The following is a 24,044-nucleotide window of genomic DNA, read 5'->3' as shown; positions in this document are numbered from 1 at the left end:
CTCTCTCTCTCTCTCTCTCTCTCGTGATATATTTCCTCGTCACCTCCATCTGCTGCTGCGAGAGGAGGCCATCACTGGGTGGTCCACAGAGACCCCCTGAATCAGTAGCCTCTGGTGACCTACATAACACACAGACACAAACACACTCGTACATAAACACACACATTGAGAGGCACAGACAGACGCATTAAAACAGAGTGTGGAGATTAAACATGTCTGAAGTTGTTTGAGATGACCTTATAAAGTATTTCAATGACTAAGACTGAGTCAAGCTTGCCTGTAGCACCTGCACTGGCAACAGCTGGGAACACACACGGCAACAAACACCGCCTCTCGCACATATGCACACACACATGCGCTCACCTCCCACTCTTTTATTTGTGTTGCTGCCGTGCTTGGACAGAGGAATGTGTAAGCAGGTGCCTCTTGCGGAGAAGCAGCAGCAAACACTCTATATGTGAGTTGTTTGTATTGGAGTCGCGACACTGTTTGCTTTGTGTTTGAAAGACAAGACTACAGTCGTGATGACTCAGGACGATGGATAATTGTTTCAAGCGTTAATTCTTCCCTTTGTTTACCATTTCTTTTTCTCATTGTGTTTTTTTTAAAATCCATTCTTTATATTGCTAGTCGTCTCCCTCTCTAGCACAAAGTGTGCGAAAGAGTTCAGAGACGGTCACACAAGAACTTTCCATAGGAAGAGGAAAGAACGATCATTTTATCAGTCGGAGCACTGAAAGACAACATAGATGGCTCCGCAACCCTCAGTCGAACATTCGTCACTGGGAGCGCGTGTATCTGTGCGGCACATACCGCAGTGGTTAAAATGAGGCAATGTCCACTCTGACTTTTTGAGTTTTGAGCAGTTCAACAGAGTGAACATTGTATCAGTTTTATCTTGAGACAAGGAAAAGAGAGAAGAGGTAAAAGTCTTTAGTCCAAAGAAAGAAAGATTAGAGAAATAAAAAAACAATTCTGTGCATCAAAAATGTTTGCTTTTCCGTCCTATTTTGTTATTATCTTGCAACCCCTTATTATTGAAGGTATTATTACCCCTTTATATCCATCTCGTGATGCATTGGGAAGGTCCCGACCCCCAGGTCCAGATCACTTGCACTGCAGGTGTCTAAGTATGTGTGTGTGTTCACTTGTGTAACGATGACGTGGACACAATGAGGCTTTGTTCAACTTTTAGTGTGTCCCATAGCGCTGACCCCCATGTGAGCACTTGTCAGCTCGTGGACATTGAGGAGGCTTGCGTAAATGTGACTGTATGACTTTGTGTGAATAAGCGTTGCTTTGTGGGTGAGAAGATTTGCGGGTCAAAATAAGAGGATGGACCTTTTTAGCAGGCTCCTTTTTTGAGGTGTGGACACTCCCTCTGTGTTCAGTGTGTGTGTGTGTGTGTGAGGGGTGTGTGCTGGGTCAGGGGTGAGCTGTAAACCCCATTTGGGTGTCAGATGGGTCATACAGCCGGTTGAATGAGGTGCCTGGTCTGGCTAAAGGTAGTTTACTGCCTCCTGCTAAAGAGGTGGACGTCCCGACACGCCCTGCAGGTCCCTAACACACCCAGGTCACACAAACGCACACCCAAGTATATGTAGAGCTGCTATCTGTGCTCAGCTGTCATCTCCACGACTGACACATAGACACGTGATTTGTGATTTTGATGCCTGGTGCATACCGTGATTTAATCCTGTGCTAAAATGTGTGTCTGCACTGGGCGCATTAATCAGAATGACACCATGTGTGTCTATGGCTGGGTGGTCCATTGATTTATTGCCAGTATACGTCGCTCTCACACATGTTCCAACAGTGGTATTGATTTCCTGACTTAATTGTTTGAGGTACTCTAAGCGGCCGATGTTACGACCCATGCGCATCCCAGTCCCAGCATCGAACTCTCACCTCTCTTCTGTCTTTCACAGTGAGGACAGTTGTTGTCAACAATGGCATGGACAATAGTAGAGTCAGTCAGCTGTAAATGGACCAACCCTACTCATCACTGCAGACAAAAGAGCTGCGGGCCTTTTGAACAAAGCTCTTTTCTGTTCACTGCCCGCTGCTGTAAAATGCTGCTGAGTTGCGATGCCCATGAAATCATGCATCCTCTCTGTTTATCTTATCCATGGCAGGTTATAATGGGATGTAGTGGGGGTGGTTGTTCTTTCTTAATGCAGTCTTTATTGGAGCATGATGGCAGTAAGAGGGTTAATGCAACAGTGCTCTGCAAATAGTTTTCCTTCTAGAAGTAAATGTAGCCTCTCTTGTTTATAGCGCTGACTGTGCAGGTTTTACTCACTTAAACTAAGATATCTGTAGCCACTAATGGAAAGTTACATAGTGCACATACTCACAGTTCAATTTTGAGGTACATAGAAAACACATAATATGGTATAGGACTAGCCAACAGTGAATAAAGCAGTGAGCGCCACTTGATCAGCTTCAACATTAAAATGCATAACATAAGTATATTTTTGCATGTTTTTATTATTATTTTTCAGTTGTGGTAAAACTATTAACTTAAGAGAGGACCTGAACTCTTATTCCACCGCTGTCTGTAGTTGATGCAAGTATAAGCCACACCGTGTGGCACGCACAGAGACACAAACATATACTGTACAACACACTTGTCTGTGCGGCTGCCCAGAAAGTGGTTTGCCTTTCCTTTCCTTAGCCTTTTCCACTCTGCTGTGAAACTCAATCCAAAGATTAAGTTTGAAAGAGAGAGTAGGAGAAAGAAGGAAAGGAGTGACTGAGAGAGTGAGCGAAGCTCCAGTCCTGATCATAACACTTCCACCATCCCCCTTACCCATGCTTTTTTCCCCTCGATTGACTCACCCTGTTCTGCGTCATGATTTTGCTCTCTACCCAGCCCAACATGGAATGTTAATCAGCAGAAAGCTGCTTTAGATTTACAGTGGGGAATTTGGATCCAGTTCTTTGAAACGTCAAACTCCTAAGACCCTCTATCAAAACCTCTTGTTGGACTGTGAGAACCATGATGCCGCAACAATAGTTATGAACTGAACCGTACCTGTGTCTGCCTGTGGAAGTCACTCTGGTGTGAGAGGCCCAGCGTGGCACTCCGGATGTGTGTTAATTAATATCTGAGCTGATGTGTGAATGCTTAATTTGGTGTGTAAGAGAAGAATTAGGGAGGAGAGAGAGAATCAATCTAATAAGTAATCAGTGAGTCACAGACATGAGCCTTATATGGATGTTATCCTGGCGGGAGCTGAAGTGATAATGAGTCTTATGCTGAGGTTATTTCAGTCTTTATATTAGCGTCATTTTTTTAAAGGTGAAAGTTTATCAATGACAAAACTAACGAGCAAGCGTGAAACAAATGCAAGCTGTGATTAATCTGCGAGGTAGGTATTTCAGAAAAAAATTAATAACGCTGATAAGCCACGTTAGGAAGTTGCATGATGTCACTAAAACAATCCATTTTAGGCTACTTTACCTGGAGTTTGCATGCAAGGGATGCCGACTGACAGAACTGAGTGTGCGACTGTGAAAATGGGGAGCAGATGAAGCTCGAGTGTGAATTGGTCCTGCCGGCTCAAAACATCTGTGAGCCTTACAATTCTGCATTTTCACACAATTAATGTTTAATCCCTGTCCACTTTCAAACCTTTACTTGCAAACTGGCCAGAGTACAAATATGTTAAGTGGCTGCTCAGTTTTTTTGTTGTTAATTAAAAGTTTAAGGCTCACACGATTTAATTCCATTATAGAAACACTTCACATCTGGCTAACACCAAATGGCCAAAGTTCATGTTTATTTGATGGTGAGTGGTTTCAAAAGTCAGGAGCACTTTTAGGCATCTGAGAGATTCACACAGCCAGTGGAATATTAACTGTAGTTTCCTCTCCTGAAAAGAATATCAACCTCCAACTCAGTCTTGAGTAATGTGATTTACTGATGGTAGTGTGTGTGTGTGTGTGTGTGTGTGTGTGTGTGTGTGTGTGTGTGTGTGTGTGTGTGTGTGTGTGTGTGTGTGTGTGTGTGTGTGTGTGTGTGTGTGTGTGTGTGTGTGTGTGTGTGTGTGTGTGTGTGTGTGTTACTGACGACGGCAGCGATCTAGAGTTCAGGTTCAGGCCTTTCCTCAATGAACATGTTGTCTGCCATCCAAACTGACTGACTCTCTGTTCTCACTCTCTTGAGGGTCCAGCTGAGAGAAAATGAGCTGATCACACAGACAGAATGGGAGCAATTAGTGCAAACACACACTCGCGTGCACGCGTCGTGCCTCTCCGCCCAGCCTGCTGCCCATAGTGTTACTTGTCGGAAAACTGAATAGAGGGCAGCTTGTTCTTAAAAGGGAGGTTAACTGTTTCTTTTTAAAATGGGCAAATAAAACAGCCAGCCCTTGATCTGTTCCAGCCAATAAGGTCCCGTCTTTACTATGGTCACATGTGAACGGTTGACTTTTAAAAAAAATGGTGCTAACGAGAATTGTTCTCCAAACCGAAGTGCATGCATTGCCACCATTATATCTTGCCCTCCTCTTGAGTTTTTATCCGTCAAACACTTCACCTCTTGGCAGTGTTTTCGATGGTGACATCATCTCAAAAGCAATAAGTGGATTTGATTATGAGAGGGCGGATTTGAGGTTATGTTTATGTGGATGTGTTATTGCAGGATGTGTGTAATATCCATCGCCCTCTGTCATAAAGGAAACGAAACCAGCCTCCATATACAGTATATTGTATTTCCAGCCCCAGCAGTGTAGAATAAGCCAGTGAAACCTATAAACCCTAGTGGTCCAGTAATGGAGCTATACTGTCCCTTTGCTGCACATTATGTGAAGTGGCGTCACATATGGAAACGGGGGAATGTTGAACGCGACTAGATAGCCACAGGCACCACAGTTGGCCAGGAATGTAGAGTATAAAACATGATTAGAGAGAGAAAGAGGGAGAGTTAAGGGGGGGGGGGGGGTAGGGGGGAGAAGGGGGGAGAACGCTGAAGTCATGTTTAGGATTAGGGTTAGTTGTATAGAGAAGCTTATGGCGATATTTTTCAGGGCTGTGGGAAACCAAAGCCGTCTTCAATCCTACCACTCCTAATTCATGTGTGTCTGTGTGTGTTTGTGTGTCTTTTTTCCAGGATGGTGGTAGGCATGTTTTTGTTGACCACATATACAGCTCAACAGTTGCACCTTGGCACTGTTAGAACCACTTTGAGTCCAACTGAAATTATATTGTATTTTTTTTTTTTTTGTCTGGCGACCCCGATCGGGGGGATACCATGAGGTATCGGCCTGCATAGACCTCATTAGTTTTCCTGCTGAAGTCTCCTTCTTATACTATAACTTAAGAACATGAACGCACGTCTTGTCCGGCACCTTAAGTCGTTGCACGAGCAACCGAATAAACAAACAAACATTCACCAGGGTGAAGTGCGTCGCTAACGTCATTTTGCAGGCTGGACAGCTGATTAGCTGCTGCACATCAAACATGCACGTAAATGGACCTGCAAATGTCACTTTGGTCTGGTAAGATGCTGGTGTGGTCCTCTTTCTATTACCACTACTACCTGCCAGCTGCTGTCAATCAAACAACTGACTGGAGATTGAAAAAAAGGAACATTTCTGATATTTCTTCCTTTTTTATTATATAACAAAATCTATTAACAATACATTTAAAAAAAACATGTTGGCCTTATTTTTCCCTACAAAAATGTGGTTTCAGTTGGACTGTAAAGCCAAAAGCTTAATGCTGGATTACAGCAAAAGTCTGAGAACAGCAGGCAGCTCAGGCACATGAAATCCTTTATAACTCTTTGTGTGTTTCCTTCACATTCACCAAGGATAGGAACTTTCCTATCGTTTCATCTTAGCAGTGATTCATGATGTGTGTGGGTGTTCTCACTCTCTGACTTAGGGAAGCCCCCTTTTACACAGCTGATAAGGTTACTTCCTCTTTTAGCCCCAGCTGAGCGCCACCTCTGACCCGTGACCCCTTATAGCCCTGGGGTCACCAGAGGTGTCAGGGGACATCGACCAGACCCCACATCTCTTGTCTGTCTCGGTCTGGCGTTTTATCAGACCCTAACAGGCCTGTGTGAGTATGTGATTGTGTGAGTGAGATCGGTAATTGTGATGCCTTTTTAAATCGGAAACATCTCGAATCGCTCACACGAATGTTCAAGTGAAAGGTCGAGTGTACTGTAAGCAGCGTCGGCTTATGAATGCTTCTCTGTCTGCCCTCAAATCCACAAAGGTAGTTTGTATTTTGAAAGACATGCTTATATGCTAACATGTCAAACTAACGATTATTTTTAGCCTAAATGCTAATAGACCACTTTAAGGTTCTAAATGCCCCTCTGTCCCACTTGAATTCTGTTAAGATAAGGAACGGGATGAGGGTCCACCAGAGCAAGCAAACACATGGACATTTTTAACCCTGTATGCTGAAACTCAGAAAGAGTTCATTCATCAATCTCACTGTTATTCTCTCAGAAAATCATGCACAGTGCTTCCAACAGAAGACCTGTGTGTTGCACAGAATCTTTAAGAAATGGTGAGAGGAATGTGGTGTGTGTGTGCGAGAGGTTGGATGTGTGAAAAACAGGTGTTTTGGTGGTTTTAAGTGTGGAAAACAAGAGGTCGGGCTTGTGAGTGAAGGATCACGTCTGGCCTTTGGATTCCACTGACATGAAATAAAGCGCAAGCATGTGTGGGTCTTTTGTTGTGTGAAAGACACACTCTGAAAAACAGTGGAGAGCAGGATACTATGGGGTGATACACACCCAATAACAGCTCGGCCGAACACTGTACTATTGTGTGACTGTCCACCCTCCAGTCTCCACACAGGGACTAGCGCATAGCCTCCTGGCCCAGAATCAGAGCTTCTTCCTGGGCAGGGGAAGTGCCTTTGAAGCCCCCTTTCCCTGACTTGCTGATCCATCCACCCTGTCATGAATGAAGAGGCTGTTAATAGAGACAAAGCAGGTGCTCACTGCTTTGTGTGTGTGTGTGTGTGTGTGTGTGTGTGTGTGTGTGTGTGTGTGTGTGTGTGTGTGTGTGTGTGTGTGTGTGTGTGTGTGTGTGTGTGTGTGTGTGTGTGTGTGTGTGTGTGTGTGTGTCTGTGTGTCTGTGTGTCTGTGTGTCTGTTTGTTTCCTCATTCAGCAGGAGCAAAGCTGATCATGTCCTTCTGTCTTTCACACACTCTCTACGGTAGACAAAACAAATCCACACACACAGACCAATTATAGTGCAAGAATGCAGTTTTATCTGGGCTGAGCTGGTGGAAACAGAAATGAAACTTGTTATATTGTGGTATGCTAGTAGCAATATAAACTAACTTGTTACAAAATATTTTTGGATGCATCCCATCTCAAGTATGAATGTCATTTTCTACTGATAAAGTCAAACATGAAGTTATCTTTTCAGTGAAATGGTTATGATATTTATTCATGAAAGCTTGGCATAGTGAGCAGATGGTCCAAAGCAGATTTGAAATGTAAAATTCATTCCAATGTCATTTCACGGTATCAGGGTTTCGCCACGCTCTGAGAATTTAGAGCTGTTTCTTTTCTGGCCGGTTATTGAAGGTGAAACCCAAACATCTTCCAAATATTTGCTGATAAAGTAGGCATGTGAAGCAGTAATGTCCTCCAAAGCCCAGAGATTTTCTACTTTAATGCAGCTACCAAGCATGTGTGCAAAAAACACAAAATGGTGATATTGGGAGATAACACGAGATATCACAAGAGCAACAAAGAATGAGAGTCGAGGCTTGTGTGAAAGGCAGCGGCGTGTTCCGTTCTGTTAACTCAGTGTTTGCTGGCACATTTTATTAGCGAGTCGCTGTTCAAAGTTGTTATGATTTCCTGACAATGGATGGAAATTTGATTTGACGTCAATATTACGAAAGTGATATGACTCATTATAAAGCACCTAATTGAGACTGACTGCGCAGCTGGGCAAAGTTTCAGCCTAATAGAAAGTACTTTTTCTGACCTTGCTGTGGCAGTTTGTCCAACATCATTGTGAGTGAGATCTTGGCTGTGCTAGGAGGAGCCGTAATGGTTTTGAGAGATAGTTTGGATGGGCCGGGGACTGCCACAGGCTTTGTGGTAAGTTTCAGCTGTGATTTGTAGCTGTGATTCCCACATGACATTTGCATGGTCAACCACAGAAATGGAACCACAACGGCCGCAAAAGAATGAATCCCTTGTGCCACTTGTCTTCCCCCTCCTCACCCTTTTCCAAGTCTCCCAGATATCGCTGTTCCCCCCCCCCCCCCCTCCCCCACATATCCCTCCTCTGCATGACTCATTCATCTTCCACCAAAACTCTACAACCCTCAGTACGTCTCCTCCTCTCAGCTTCTACTGTCCTCCCTTCCTCTCTGTCTTATCCAAAGAAAAATGATGCATATGGTGCTGGAGCTGCCGCTGGTGCTCGTGATATTAGTGGTGGTGGTGGGGACGGGCCCTGGTTGGCTTGCGGACCTACATCAGGACCCGATGACGCAGGCTGGGGTTCAGCGGTGAAGCAAGCAACGGGGTGGGACTGTGGGAACTGCTGAGAGTGTGGTGGTGTGTGAATATTTGCCACATGCTTTGAACGAAGATGGCAGAATCAATTGAAACTATATTAACATTTCAAAACATCTCGTTTATATATAAGATGTTTATTTTAGGCACGCTAAATATAGGCTAAAGATTAATCTGTGAAAGTACACGCAACTTCCGAATCCATTCATACCAACGCCTGTTTGGTTTAGTGAAGAATTTAAAGTGCGATGTTTTGAAATGTAATTGTTTTATTAATTGGCTCACTTTATTACAAGAAGAAAGAGAGCTGTGCTTTAACAACTGCTGAATGCCATCTGAAGTCTTTAACGGTTCATAATCACACTGGTTTAATTAGTCCTCCAGGTATTATCATGTTTCTGTTTTGAACCATTTGATATATTTATACAAATAGGTAGAGTTTAAAGAGTAACGTCAATGTGACGTTCTTGGCGAATCACATGCACTACAAGGAGTCCGAATAACTGGGTTCCTTTGCACACCATTGCTCACTCCCATAGACATGCAGTCTTGCGCACACCTGCCGACACATCATTTCTTTCCGCACACCCTCACCCACACTAATGAGACAGTATCTCTCAGAATGGCTCTCACACCTCCGGAGGCATGAGTCTCTCTCACATAAGTCGTAATAAAGTCATTTCTGAACGAGGTATTCACATTACAGGCGGCTGTAGTTTAGGTGGTCGTAAAACATGTTGATGTACACACAGTGAGTCCGTTCAGGGGAGTAGAACATGGAAAAGTTAACACAATGATGTTCGGTCTCTCGAGCATGCAGCCATCGCTATGAACAACTTCCAGCTTATTTTTCTGTGAAAAGATAGTCCGAGGCCTTTTAAAGATGGATAGGGGAAAAAAAGAGATTCACGCAAAGTATGTTAAAAATGTTCGAGCTCCAGATGCTTCACCCACGTTTATATGTGCTCAGTGTCATGTTTAGGAATGATAAACAAGCTGCAAAGGCAAAGCCCTCATCATAATTATCAAAATACCTGAAGTGAGATATAACAGAGGGGCAAACATACTTTATATGCACAGACGTGTGTGTGTGGGTGTGTGTGGGTATGTGTGGGTATGTTTGTGCTTGTGTGAGTGAACAGGGATGTGTTGAAGCTTGTCTACTGTTGGTTGTCTGATGCGCACGTTCTTTGTAGCAGTGCTACTCTGCTGGACTCAGCCGTTTCCATTGTGTTGGAACGGGGAGTCAGCACATATTATACAGGTCACATGGTGCAGAGAAAGTACCAGAGAGAGGTGGGGGGAACTGAATGAGACTTTAATTCTATCAATATGTTTTTTCATTTAAGCACTCAGGGCTGCCCCCTCTTCGTCGATTAGTCAACTAACTCAATTTTGGTCTAGTGTCTTCGTTTTTTCATACTGAATGACTTATTGTGTATAAAAATGTATGAGCACCACTCACTGAAACATACTGTACATCCAAGACAACATTTAGTATCCAAAACATGCTGATATCACAGTTGCTGCCTATATAGCATTTCATGAATCAGGATACGTTAAAATTGCCACTCTCAAATATCTCCTCTGCTACTGAGCTTTGTGTATACTTGCAACCTGAATTTAAAGGTAGTCAAAGTCTGGGCATACCTTTGATGCATATCTGGGAGACTCCCTGCTTATTTTTTGCTTTGGGCACAGTACATGTTTACTGTAAGCACATTTAGCTATATACCCCACAATTAACAGTGCAGAAAGATGTATATAGGCAAGACGAGTGTATTCTGCGAGAAGGTTTATTGGTGAGCCACTGGTTTTTATAATATTCTGTCCTTTGCCTAGATTCAGTCTGCTCATTTTCTTTCTCAGTTCAGTCTCTTGTGTCAGGGGATGCTGAGAAAAAGAGATTTCGGAGTAAGATGCTGGGAGTTTTTTTTACACATCAAGGTTTTTTTCTTTCAACAACCCTCTCAGATTCCAAAAGAGGACACAGTTTGCCGGAAGCACATGGGAATGTCATTTTAGGGATGGCAGCCCATCTCTCCCCTTTGGGAGAGTAGGGAGAGTTTGAGATGAGGCGTTTTTCCTCAGGCTTTGTAAGTAAATCACAAACCTGCCCAGATCATTTTTCTTCTTTTCCATTTCTTTTTTTCTATCCTCAGCCATCACCCGCTCATTTCCTCTGGCTTGGCAGAGAGCTTTCGTTTGCGACTGAAGCCAAAATAAAGGTTAACCTTTGGGCAGCTAACCGTGTTCACCCAGATTGACAAGCTGCACGGTAGCTAACAGCACACTCTGGTCCTTACATAACCACATATTGCTCCAGACAAAGCTAATTATGAGGGTTGTGGGAGCTAACAGCCAGCACAGAGATACTAATAGGCTGAAAACAGCAGTCCACATGTTCTTTCCTTCACTTGTCACCATTTCTATCCGTTTTAACTGGAAAACTACAATCAGAAGGGGGTTGCAGCTGTGAGATAGCAGGACGACATCCTCGCTTTATAAAAGAATGATGTTACCTCCTCACCGGCATTAAGTCTGACAGCCAGCTGTCATGTAAAATATAAAACTCAACTTGGTGCTTAACTGCTACATAATATATAATCTGTCTGTTATCTGTTTTTTTATGGAGGGGAGTAAGTGATACTCCTTGTACAGATGTTCTCCTGAACATTATGTATTGTCTGGTAGATAGCTTTGCTAGAATCTAGACATAAAAAGGATGCCTTTCATTAGCTCTACTGTAGGTAGACTGTAGGGCGCAAAGACAAAGATCTTCTACCACAACAAATGGTCATTTCATATCTCGATAACAATATATACCCCGATAAAGCATGTTTGGTTAATTCAATAAATAAAAAGTCTATATGAAATAACTACATGATAAAGGCCATTTTAGTATACTCCTGTGTGAATTAAATACTCAACGAATGAAACGTACTATATTTATATAATATATATTCCTATTTAATTAAGAACGTTCGTTCAAAATGAATACAACAGTTCCAAGTGAAATTATAGAGAAAAGATGTACAAATATTTTCAGCTAAACACTGATTATATTTACATGCATGTACACGGAGTAATCAGATTAAGAACATAGTTTGATTTAACATAGTTTTATCAGATTCCCTGAAAAATAACTAGGTAAGATGATCCTTTCTCCTCCTTCAAACTCATCTCAATTTAGTTTTTAATTAAGTATTTACATTCAGCTCATTAAACACTCAAGTCCTCCCACCCAGAGCCAAGACTTTAAAATCATCCGTACAACATTTTACTGCAATGTGTTAGCGAAGGATGTTTTTTCTATACAAATCAAATTAAAAGTCATCCTTCTTTCACTTGCACATGTATTTGTTTGTCATCTGTGTGTGTGTGTGTGTGTGTGTGTGTTAGTGTAATAAAGGTCAGGGGTGGTTAGGGTCCTGGGCTTCTGGTGTTCTTTGACCCTTTCTGCACTCTGTTGATTGATGACATCCTAAATGTCTAAATATGAACCCACACCAAAGTGTTCATATCAGCTTTAACTATCATGTATCTACTAGTCTGTAACCATCCTCATATTACTAAATGCAAAATATCTGCAGATATGCGGGTAAGCATCAATCGTGTACAGTATATGTTGTATAATGCTTGTGATTTTTAAAGGGAAATAAATAGATTTGTTAACGTGATCTTAGTCTATCTTGATATTCCTTACTGTGAGGCCTCGGCCTGCTTCTGTTGCAGTGTGCATTTGTTTTGTTTGTATTAGCCTGATGTCACTGTGCACTCTGATTATTTTCCTGAATGTTTTCAGAGCAAGGCTCATGTTCCCCCGTGTGTTTATTTGCCCTCAGCGGTGTGGGTTACACGTTACCAGGATTACAAATACACTGTGTAAATACCCCTGGCAATTGTTTTGGGACTTCTGCAGAAGCAGTGTGGATGGATGCTGCTGAAGTTATGTTGGCTTGTGTGCAGCAGCGCTCACAAACTTATCATATTAATCATGAACTCCATTCTCTCTTGTTTTTGTCTCCGTAGGGGTTTTGTCTCTCCCGGCCCATTTCAGTCCCTACACAGACCAGCAGACGTCGGTGGACAGCAGGGAAGATGCCTATGCCCAGCTGGAGCTGAGGACGCTGGAACAGTCCCTGCTGGCTACCTGTGTGGGCAGCATCTCTGAACTCAGTGAGTCCGCGTAGCTCAGACTAGTGTGTGGTCCTTATATCAGCATTCTTTAATTTAATCTGTTAAATTCCTATGAGCTCTTTTAACAATCATAAAGGAACAACAGTGAAGCTATCAAACATTCTTGTTGTCCCAGAAATAATAAACTAATTGTCATATTTTTTTAAATACGTGACCATATTCTGAACACTTTCTCAACATACCATGTTATTCCTAGACCGGCTCTGGAAGACAGGAAAACTTTATTCTGCCAAAAAGGCCAAAAAACAATCTGGCTTGTGATAAGCCCCAGCGTGTGCCTTATTGTGAAAGTCATGTAATGTGTGCTCTTTTAAAATGAAGCCAAAAAATAGTTTATCTACACGTGGAGCTCTGGAGAGTAAAGTGATAATGCCTCTGATTGCTTTTTGTCTAGGCAGTGTGCATCATTGTTAACACAAACTGGTACTCTGAATCTGTTTTCAAACCCAGTCAAGTTAGTCAACATGGGAAAACTCTCGAGAAAGATTTTCTTTTAGAAAATTTGGTTTGAATTTTGGGCAGTAGATATATTGTATTTGGTACATTGACACGGTAGTGTGTTTATTGCAGGTTAGAAAATGTAATCTTTTTCACTTGGTAATTTTGGATGATTTTTTCCCCAGATGTTTGAAATTGGAGGTTTTTACAAACACAATCACTCTTAATTGTGCTTTATGGGGCAAATATCTTGACACTGGGGGCAAGTTCGCCCTTTCAATCACATCCCTGATCCTATTTTTCAGTCCTATACATAAATCGGGTCTAGTGTAAATCTGTTGAGAGGTGAGGGACCTCCCTGGGATAAATATTGCCAGTTCTAAATGACCATGTTTGATACACATGGTTGGTAAACAGAGCAGCGTGCAGACACACATGCACACTGTACTCTACTGTACGTATGGTTTGTTTAAACTGGAGGCTCTGCTGGAATGGGCAGATGATGGAGAGCTTGAATCAGATCATCAAAAAGTGAGAAAAAGACACAAGTAGAAAGAGATTGAAGAGAAGGGGTGTGAAGGGAAATGGTGGAAAGGTAGTGAAGGTGAAGAGTTAGGTTGTCAGTGCAGCGAGAGAGGAGGAGGGATAGAGATTAGTGTTGGTGGGAGCGAGGATAAGTTTCCTTCTCCAAATGAGCTAACACTCTGCCATTTGTTCCTCCGGTACAAGGCCACGTTCATACACGGCCGTCGTTAGTGAGGCATTAAGAAAGTGCACACACACTCTCAAACACAGGCACTCTCTTTCTCTCACTTGCTCAGTGGTCTCTTTGTGCCACAGCTCTCTGGTGGTGTGAAGCTGGGCTGTTCTGGGCAGGGCTGGCATCCTTCAGACTCATTCGCGCCTACAAACACACACACACAGGGATGTATTCACCGATACCCATACACACAACAAAAACACAGAGGGTTTGGCACTCTGATCTGAGCCCAAAGAGACCAGGCAGACACAGGAGCATCTGTGCTAAGCTACTCAGTCCTGTTGGATCTCTAGACTGGGCTTGGCCATACACAGGAACACACAGCATACATTAACATACGGGATAATGGATGGCAGGGTACTGGACATTTCAGCTTAATGTGAAAAATTGTTGGAAATGTAGTGCAAGCATGAGACTGGCTCTGAAATTTGTGTTCGTTTAAGTTTGAATGTTTCATTTTCAGCTCTGTGGTGGGCTTCACCACATATGGGAAACTATGAGTACATGACCATCCGGTTAAGTAAGGGAAATATTAAAAATCAGGATTGGGCTAACCCAAATTGTATGAGCTTTGTGCTAAAGCCTGTAAAGCCAATTAGCGATCTGGGGTCACACAGAGTCCAGACAAAAACTTGTGTCAACAGGTTTATACTGAATTGACAGTACAGTCAACATCTTCTAATTATCTTATTATTTAAAACATTTAATTATCTTGCAACTTTGACCTAAGAGGCTTATTTAGTAAATATGTGTTGAAAAATCATCACAGTTTTTTACTTCCAGGCTTCCACAAAGACTCCAATATAAGCTGTAATCTAAGAATGAAGGATTTCATATCCTTCTGACCCCTGGAGCTTAGTTTAGCCTCGGGGCACAATATGGGCTGGAAAGCCAGGGAGAGGCTCTCCATCTTGGGCAGGAATTCCTCGGAGACCTCCTGGAGGGACTGCTGGTGGTGGTTAACACAAAGGAGGCCCTTCAGCTTGAAGTGGGGTCTGTTTTGGGAAGGCCGCTCCAAACTAACCCCCCTCGAAGTACCCCAAACCCTTTAATATCGACACACACACACACACACACACACTCTCACACTGATGGACTCACCAGCCGTGGCCCCCTGGCAGCCTCTCACTCACGGTAATCTGGTTAGAAATTAACCCAGGGGTAATTATGTTAAATGAGCGTTACACGATCCCAAGTTCAAGCTGGCCTCCTTACCTCACACTGCCTCTCTCCCCCCCCACCACACACACACACACACACACACACATCCCCTCCCTGTGACAACTGATATTTTGTCTCTCCGCCGTGCTCCTGCTAGTTCTCTACAAGCTCCACTCCTTGCAGCCCTACGCCCTCTTTTTTGTGTGTTTTGTGCGTCTATTAATGACTTCTTAGGTTGATAAATTCCTCATATATTACACTGTACATCCAGTAATCTGAATTGGCCTTCATCCAAGTGCACGGGGTTGTCCACTTAGCTCACTGTGTGGGTGGATGAATCCTCTGATAAGCTGCATATTTTGTATGTCTTTATCTCGGCACAGCAGTGTTTTCACACAAGTGGTAGTCAAGACAGATTTAAGACTTCAGCACAGATCTTGTTTTTCTCATGTGACTGACTCCCACCTATCCAGGCTGAGTGCAGTGATTGAAACACGTCAATACAGAAACAGTTGAACGGTTCGTTAGAGCCTGTGGTCAACTGTCTGTTAGCCCATTAACTCCTTCAATGATTAAAGACGAATGGCTGTTTAGACTGGCTGTCTGGCTGTGCTTACTGATAATGAGACTGCTAATGGCAAATACCACTAGAGACATGGAGCGAGAGTAATGACAATAAAGGAGGGTTTAGGAAAAGGGGAAATCCAGTCGGATTAGGAGCCCACAGGGTTTATACTGGCCACTAACTAACTACTCTTTTTATAGTTTTAGTTTTTTTACATGCCATTTGGCCCACATTCCAGTGTTCTCTGATACTGTATTAAGAAGAACTGAGTAAATGAAATGAACAAGCGTCATGTATTTATTTCAACAAATATCTACTAAACTATCGACCTCCCATCTTTCTCTTATTTCCTTTGTTCCAGGTGACTTGGTGTCGCGTGCAATGCACCACATGCAGCGCCTGAGCTCAGTGCGTCTAGGACTGAGTCCAGCCCGCCACGCCCGTCCCCAGCAGCCCGTGTCCTGGTCGCCGGACGCCCTCCACACCCTTTACTACTTCCTGCGCTGCCCACAAATGGAGTCCATGGAGAATCCCAACTTGGATCCCCCACGCATGGCCCTCAGCAAGGAGAGGTGGGAGTCATGCATGTCCGGACAAGAGCGGTTTAGATGCTCTCCAAAGTGTGTCACAGGCAGTGAAATAACCGATCTAATCTTGGGCAGTTTCCCCCCCCCCCATTTCGGCTTTGGATACACACTCAGATAATAGGTTTTATAGTATTCTTGATTTTCCTTTAATGCATTTTATGCTTTGATTTCCTGATCACATCTGAAATTAGACAGGATTTAATTAGCTTCATTAGGTTGACAGAAATGTGATTAATGGCAGCACACTACCCATTGCAAATACACAAACTCAAATACACCAACATCCAGCCTCAGAAATTAACAAACAGCTTCTAATCAAGTGAACAGCTTTTTCACAAACCACCTTTCTTTCTTAGCCATTCCTGATTCCATTGCCCTCTGCTCATTGAAGTGTATGTAAATTACAGGTGAGCAAGAGATTCCAGGTGCTAATGTTGGTCTGATAGAAGGGTTCATTGCACCTTTAGGGTGTAAATTAGGCTGAAGACTGGTGATTTAAGGGGTTTTCAAGAGGTGCTAATGGTCTGTAATTGTGATAGGGTCTCCTCAGATCTTCTTTGGGTTGCCTTTGGAGAACAATTATGGTCATCCTTGTTTTTTTTCAGTACTTGGACAACTGGTTGACAATATTTGGACAGCCTGCCTGCAGAGTAGTATCACATTTATATTCGATTCCAATGTCTTGGTGTAAGCAGTAAACCTGATTGTTTTGAACGTTTTTCTTGGCTAATTCTTGGCCTAAAATACATCTCAGGAAATTGTTTTTCATGTTGCTGGGTTTCCACAGAAAGCAAGGAGTAACACTGAACTGAGTCATGTCTCTTTTCAATTAAAATATTTGGCTGTGTAACAACATGTTAGCGTTAGTAATGGGGATATTCAGCTGCGGGTCAAATAGATAATGTGCCGTCAATTAAGGTAAGATTATTAGTTTCACTTGTGTGTGAGAGAAAAGTACTTGCAGTCTGCCCACACATCTGGGCCCTGGTCTCACAGAAAAAAAGCACATGTATGTGTTCCAGAGTAACCATATGTTAAAAATGTCAGTGGAAAGTGTTCTTCTGTGTAAAGGTTAATTACACTTTCAAACAACTGTAGGGAGGCCTGTCTAAAGGTAGCACTCAAGCATACAAATGGGATGCAGCTCACACTTAAGTGTGTTTCAGTTTGCTGTGGTAAAGTGTTTGAATTTGTATCCACAATTAATGTTTTAACCTCTAGAAATTCATGTGTTTGTGATTGTTGGGTTATGATGAGGACATCTGTGAGATCATCACACTTCTGTAAAGGTTTTTGTGATGAAATCAGCCAAATATCTTACCTAAACACACACACACACACACACACACACACGTGTATACACTCAGAGCTGGCTGGCTCCTATACATTTAATAATGAACAGACCCAGCGTGAGTGAACAAAGGTGGGCTCCTCATTAGCATCAAAGGGAACAGAACAGCAAATATACACCCCTCTTTTCACTATCCTGGCTGTTTCTTGATGTCTTTAGTGTTGCGTGTATATCAGCCAGGTTTATGTGTGCAGGATGAAATGATTTAGCATCCTGTTATACTGTATACTTCCAAACATCTGTGACTGTGAGTTTTTCTTTCTAGACATCTACTGAGTTGCCTACATGCTTCTCTGTGTGACTGTGTGGAGTGTCTGTAAATGCACAACAGACTCAGGTGGTAGAGTAGAGCAGGGGAAACCTGCTAGTGATTACTATGTGGGTGCCTGGTAATGATACAGATTGCTCTCCTACAATGGGCCTCTCAATCTCTCTGGCTCACCCTCCTATTGAAAGCTTTATAAAATCTTTGGTGGAAACCCAAAACCACCAAATCTGTGTGGGCCACATCATCAAACATTACAGGGAGCCTGGTGAGAGCCTTATTGCAGAATCCTCCAGACTACGCAAGACGCACTTTTTCTTATCATCCTTTAAACCTGGTGCTTAGTTGTGGTTGTTACAGATCATGTTGTATTGGAGTGTTAGCCTGCGTTAAGAGTGAGAGGGCAAACACCAATGTCCGTGTCTGCTTAGTTCTGCATTCACACACTCCTCTTTAAGCCACGGAAAAATAACTTTTATTACTGCTGAAAGTTATTAACCAATCTGTTTAATGGTAGAGTCACTAGTCTCTCCACCCAAAACGAGCACTTCCAAACTCTGCTGAACAGACCACCCCGACCCTTCTACATCCTTCAGCGGATGAAAGGGAGCACTAATGGATAGATGTGTTACTGTGATAAGAAGTAGCCAGTGGAGCTTACAAGCACTGATACATCAGAAAACGTCCCATATGGAGCCATTATGAGAGTAATCTGACTCTAGATCAGTGGTTAACCTTGACCCTCTGCACCGCATGATGGGGTCTGCTCTAAGACTCTCACTTTCTTAAACGTGAACTCAATCCCAGTGGCTTCGAGATACAGGACGCATTGGACATATGGGGCCAGTGTAGCTTATGTGATGTTGCCAGCTGGGGGAGAAAAGCCTTTGCTTTTCATTTTAGAAAGGTAAGAGTTCAAACACACCTGACCACAATTTGGGCTGACTGTCTATTTATGACCAGCCAGGTGATGGAGAGAACGGCGCCATGAATCAGAGCTAACGTTTTATATGTGCATGTATGTGCACATGTGTGGAAGAGTTTGTGCGTGTGTGTGTCTACATCCCGCTGTTCCCAGTGTGCAGCCTTAGCACGTCGGGTCAGCAGGCTAGCCAGAAGTGCTATCTAGTTTCAGAGTTAACGGGAGGCTCAGCTTTGATGTTGCACCGACTCTCAGACGAAGCTAAAGTTTGTGTTTCAGGCTGAGGGGCATAACCCAGACACAAAGGTCAGATGGGAGGTGTATGGGGGGAGCGCTTCAGATAGAGGGAGTAGGGTTTGAGGAAAGAAGGAGGGATGACTCGTGGGATAGAGGCCAGAGCTGCGTGGGTGTTTGTGCAGACATGCTCCATCTGTATGCAGTCGTGGGCCACTGGCATAGGTGTATATACATATGGCCTCAGCTGATTTGTGTTGATGCACATTTTTGTGTATATCCTCTACTACACACACACACACACACACACACACACTCGCACAACTGTTAAAGGTTAACTGGTTTAAAACTGCAGCTGAAAGAATTTACTGGAAAAACAGTATTTATGAAAGGAAGCACCTTGGTTATTATGCAGGGTTAGAAGTTTTATGTCGTTTTACTTACTAAAACACAGGCTGTGAAATGCTGATTGATGAAGTTCAGGGCAGGGAAAATCTCTCTGATGGATCAATAAGTGCTAAGTGTTAAAAGCTTGATGCGGTTGATTGGAGCTGCTTTAATTCTGGATTAGTGCGTGTGCAGCGTGCATGCCTTGAAGCAAGCGAGCAGTAAAATAGCTGGGTGGAGGCGTTGTGGCGTTCAAGAAGAGAAACAGAGACACGAGCACAAATGCACACACGAATGACACAGACACACAATCCAATTTATGGTGAGTGAAGCCCATTAAGGGGAGTATAACATTGATTCCCAAGCCAGCTGCCTCTCCTGAAACAGGACTTTCTTATCACTCTACACCCTGCAGCACATCTCCAAACTGCCAACCAACCCCCCTCTTCATTATGACATACCCCACTTGCCTCCCAGCCTTTTTCCAAACAGTCAAACCCTCCTTATATGCACCTATCAGACCCATTTAACATCTCCCTCCTACTCCTCCTCCATCCCATCAGTCCCTTGTCTGCTTGTTAGCCGTCACGCCTGAGTGACGGCAGGGTCCCTCCTCTTGACTGATTACTGATAAAGTGCTGAAACAACATTTGACAGAATAGCTAGAAGATAAAATAGACAGAAACAGGAAACAGCAGGGTATCTGCGGGCTCCTAAATGTCTGAAAAAGTCCTAGATTTAGATTATAAGTTATTTTAAGGCCTTAATTATAACGCAGTCATGTCTGCAATGCAGTTATAAAAGGTCTACTAACGCAGACCATTGTTAGTGATGAAATATGTAAAAACATGTTTTATTTGTCATCATATCTGCTTTACTAAACACTACCCAACAACAGCTGTCCAGTCCTGTTAAGTTAGGAAAAGTTCACATATTTGGTTGTTATATTGTTATTAAATTCATTTAAATGTTAAATTGAGTGAGGTATTCAAAAGTCTGACATTCACATTCTGAAACCTTCAGATACAATGGAGAAGATCCCCTTTGGTAAAGTGACAATATACATTATTAACAAAGCACTGATGAATGAGAGGGATTGCTGTTGAACAGAAGGAGCTTATCTATTAAAAACCGCAGGGAGCTACTTGAAGTAAACACAGTGAGGAGAATAAATGGCACCGCAGGGGTCCCAATGCTCATTAACAGTAACTACAATACCTATAGCAGGCGCAGTAGGACTATATGCTTGTGTACTGCTCATGCTTTTGCCTCCATCTGTATTCATGATATGCATTGGAAATGTTTGCATTTCCTCAGAACAAAGGTGAAGCCGCCGCTAAGAATAACGCCACAGCAGGAGAAAAGGCTGCTTAGTATCTAATGATAACACAAAGGCAGTGTTCAAACACTCATTAACACACTCCGACTGAGGCTGCATAGGATCAAAAGCAAAGCAACAATAACGTGTCATTGTTCACAGGCACATATGGTGAGAGAAAGGCACGTACAAGACGAAATGAATACCGTTGCGGCGTTGCAGATAGCCATATCACCAGTGGTTTCAAAAGGGTTTTAGAAGATAAGTTGAGAGATGAGGATGATCAAGAAAGAGAGCCAGATGACATTCAGAATTACGTTCTGCTCTCTTTTACTTCTCGACTCATGTTTACTCCACTGCTTCTCCGCGAATAATGTGACTTTGTCTTGTTTCCTCAGGATCAGGTCAATCTTGTCTATCATTTCTATTTTAATCCTTTCCTCGTCTTTGTAGTTTCACTTGGTTCTCTCTTTCCTAGAAATCATCTGTAACAATGCCGGAGTGCTGAACCTTTATTTATCTTCCCAAGGTAGTTTATTCTACTCAAGCTGGTTTAAAAATAGGAGGATTATTCGGAAGCCACTGCAGTATTTTGTTTATCAAACCACAGCACAAATAAAGTCACAGTTCTGTTATCATCTCCCAGCACATCTCACAGACAAAGAAAGCAGCTGTTTAACTGCAACACCTGGCAACCAACACTGATTGGTCACACATATAAATATATACACATCTGTTATTTCAATGTGTCTGCTTGCACGTATGATGACTTTAACGGAGAAAGCCAACTCTATATGGCGTGTAAAAGCTGACAAATGTATGTGATTCGTAAAGGTCAGGTGCTCTGTACAGTGTCTTAGTGTGTGCGTGTGTGTGTGTGTGTTTACATGTGACTCACTGTGTACTGGTCAGGGTATGGGGAAGTACTGCCAGTCATGTATAAGTCATCTGGTTGTTGACAGTTTATGAGTTCCCTCTCAACATGACCAAATCACAAGTTAAGACTCCCACACAGCTGTGTGCTCGTCATACGTTATAGTTGAATACAGTTTTTTTTGTACCAAGCATGTAGATGGACAGCGGTGGAATTATTCATATTTTCTTTTTACAGGCCATTCCTGTTGCTGCCACCTCTGATGGAGTGGATGAGAGTGGCCATAGTTCATGCTGAGCATCGCAAGAGTCTATTGGTGGATAGTGATGATGTCAGACAAACTGCCAGGCTACTCCTTCCAGGCCTGGACTGTGAACCGAGACAGCTGAAGTAAATGAGAACACACATATTTACTCGCCAGGGTTGTACTGCTTGATTTGTAGACGGGATCTGGATCTCTAATGGAAAGCAGCAGCAAGCATTATGTCTGAGTATCTGTAATAAAAAAAGATTATGAACTAAAGCTTAACAATGCCTTCAGACAATACCGCATTTTAGAGTTCCTGACACCAGTGTAATGTCTTGATTGTATGTTGATGAGGTCATAATAGTTAGTTGGAAAGAAACAAAACTTAATTACTCAGACATTGTTGTGTGTTTCCTGTAACCGATGCACTAAAGTCCTGTTTTTCAAGTCGTTCTCGCTAACAAATAATTACACACTGTATACAGTAGATACATTACTGTCAAATCAAACAAATCATCGGATACATATTTACAATGAGCCACATGGCTGAAACAAACTCTTGTAGCTCTCAGTGTCATTCATTTTATTAGCTCATTCTTTCTTTGTGTCTCTGTCTCCATCAGGCCTGAATGTTGCTTTAGCTCCTTCAAGCGTCTGGACTCCAAAGCCGCCACAGACAAGTTCCACCTAGACTTGGGTTTTCGGATGCTCAACTGTGGACGCACAGATCTCATTGGCCAAGCTATCAGTTTGCTGGGGCCAGATGGGGTCAACAGCATGGACGACCAGGTACTGAACATCTGTCTGTCTGTGTATAGCGGTATAAATGTGTTTTTATGTATGAGGTGTGCTGAGGGGAATATTGCAACATTATCCATATGTACTCATATTCATAGTTCATTTTTTAGGCAGCACTTAATGTATTAGTTTCTCCTTTTTCATGTATCCATTGCCCTCCTTGCTGTTCGTCACTCAGGGCATGACCCCACTGATGTATGCCTGCGCAGCTGGAGACGAGGCTTTAGTCCAGATGTTGATCGATGCTGGGGCCAACCTTGATGTGGCGGTAAATATGCTTCAACAATGTCAACATATGTACACATTTATTGAAATGTTGCACTTTGACTAAACGTCTACATGTGAGAGTATGATCTCGATGTTGGTGTGTAACACCAATCTGTCGTGTGCTGCCAGGTTCCACCATACTCCCCAAAGCACCCCTCTGTGCATCCTGATAGTCGACACTGGGCAGCCCTCACCTTCGCTGTGCTGCATGGACACATATCCGTAGTGCAGGTTGGAAACACATACACACACACATGTAGTGGCCCCCACCACATGGAGCTAGTGTGTGAACCCCTAATTCGACATGCGGCATGAATGGTGTACTTTTTACTCGAGGAGAATGAACCTGCTAAATAGGCATGGGGAATGCATGTTGTCCTACACAGTCCAGAGCTAACGGTGATTGTAATGTTATACTTTCCAAAGTTGAGTGACAAATTTGAGGTCAGAGGCCAGGCCATAAGTGAGTTACAGGATGTCAAACATTGCACAGTGTAACAGATGTGGTGTGTATCTCCAGCTCCTGTTGGATGCAGGGGCCAACGTCGAGGGGGCCGCAGTCCGCAATGGGCAGGAGAGTAATGCAGACACCCCATTGCAGCTGGCTTCAGCAGCAGGTGGGCAAACACATGCATGTACACATGAAAACACGCGTACACACAGTACAACACAAGTCACAGCTGATTTTAGAGCATTGTCAGACTGTGTGATGATCTGATTCACGGTGGGTAAATTACTACTTACTACTAAATTATACGGGCAAGTATAATCTGTAGAGGGGAGACATGTGGAGATGAATGAATGAGCCACTAATAATAACTCTTTTAACTTATCTTAAACTTATTTTTAAAACAATTATCAGTCACCAATCCAGTAGTGTGCTAGTTTTCCAAAAGACCACCAACGGAAGCACAGGATTGAGTTGTGAATGGCGCATTGGCTGGAGGAACAAGGAGATGAGAGCAGAGGAGCGCTGCCTGTGGTTGTTTAGAAGCCTCTGGGCAGCATTCCTCTGTGGGATCATCTAAAAGCCACACATAGCTGTAGTAAAAGAGACACATGCTCTACATTGCAGCGATGACAGCGTGTAAATAGTGCCTAATATGAATGGGTTTGTTTGTTTGAAAATGCAAAATAAAGTATGATACAACTTAGTA

At 43.0% G+C, this 24,044-nt stretch overlaps 1 protein-coding gene across 1 annotated transcript in view; it reads left to right on the top strand.

The window, feature by feature from the left end:
- Positions 1 to 24,044, top strand: part of abtb2b (ankyrin repeat and BTB (POZ) domain containing 2b) — a 42,839-nt gene that overhangs the window by 13,898 nt on the left and 4,897 nt on the right. The window contains 7 exon segments of the mRNA XM_079162914.1: positions 12,546 to 12,692; positions 15,999 to 16,209; positions 21,813 to 21,965; positions 22,446 to 22,611; positions 22,799 to 22,888; positions 23,017 to 23,118; positions 23,408 to 23,504. Of these exon segments, the coding sequence (XP_079019040.1) occupies positions 12,546 to 12,692; positions 15,999 to 16,209; positions 21,813 to 21,965; positions 22,446 to 22,611; positions 22,799 to 22,888; positions 23,017 to 23,118; positions 23,408 to 23,504 (966 nt within the window).

This window comes from Pholis gunnellus (genome assembly GCF_910591455.1).
Source record: "Pholis gunnellus genome assembly, chromosome: 7".
Taxonomy (NCBI): domain Eukaryota; kingdom Metazoa; phylum Chordata; class Actinopteri; order Perciformes; family Pholidae; genus Pholis; species Pholis gunnellus.
The sequence above is the reverse complement of the archived record's forward strand: the minus strand, read 5'-3'. Positions and strand labels throughout refer to the sequence as shown.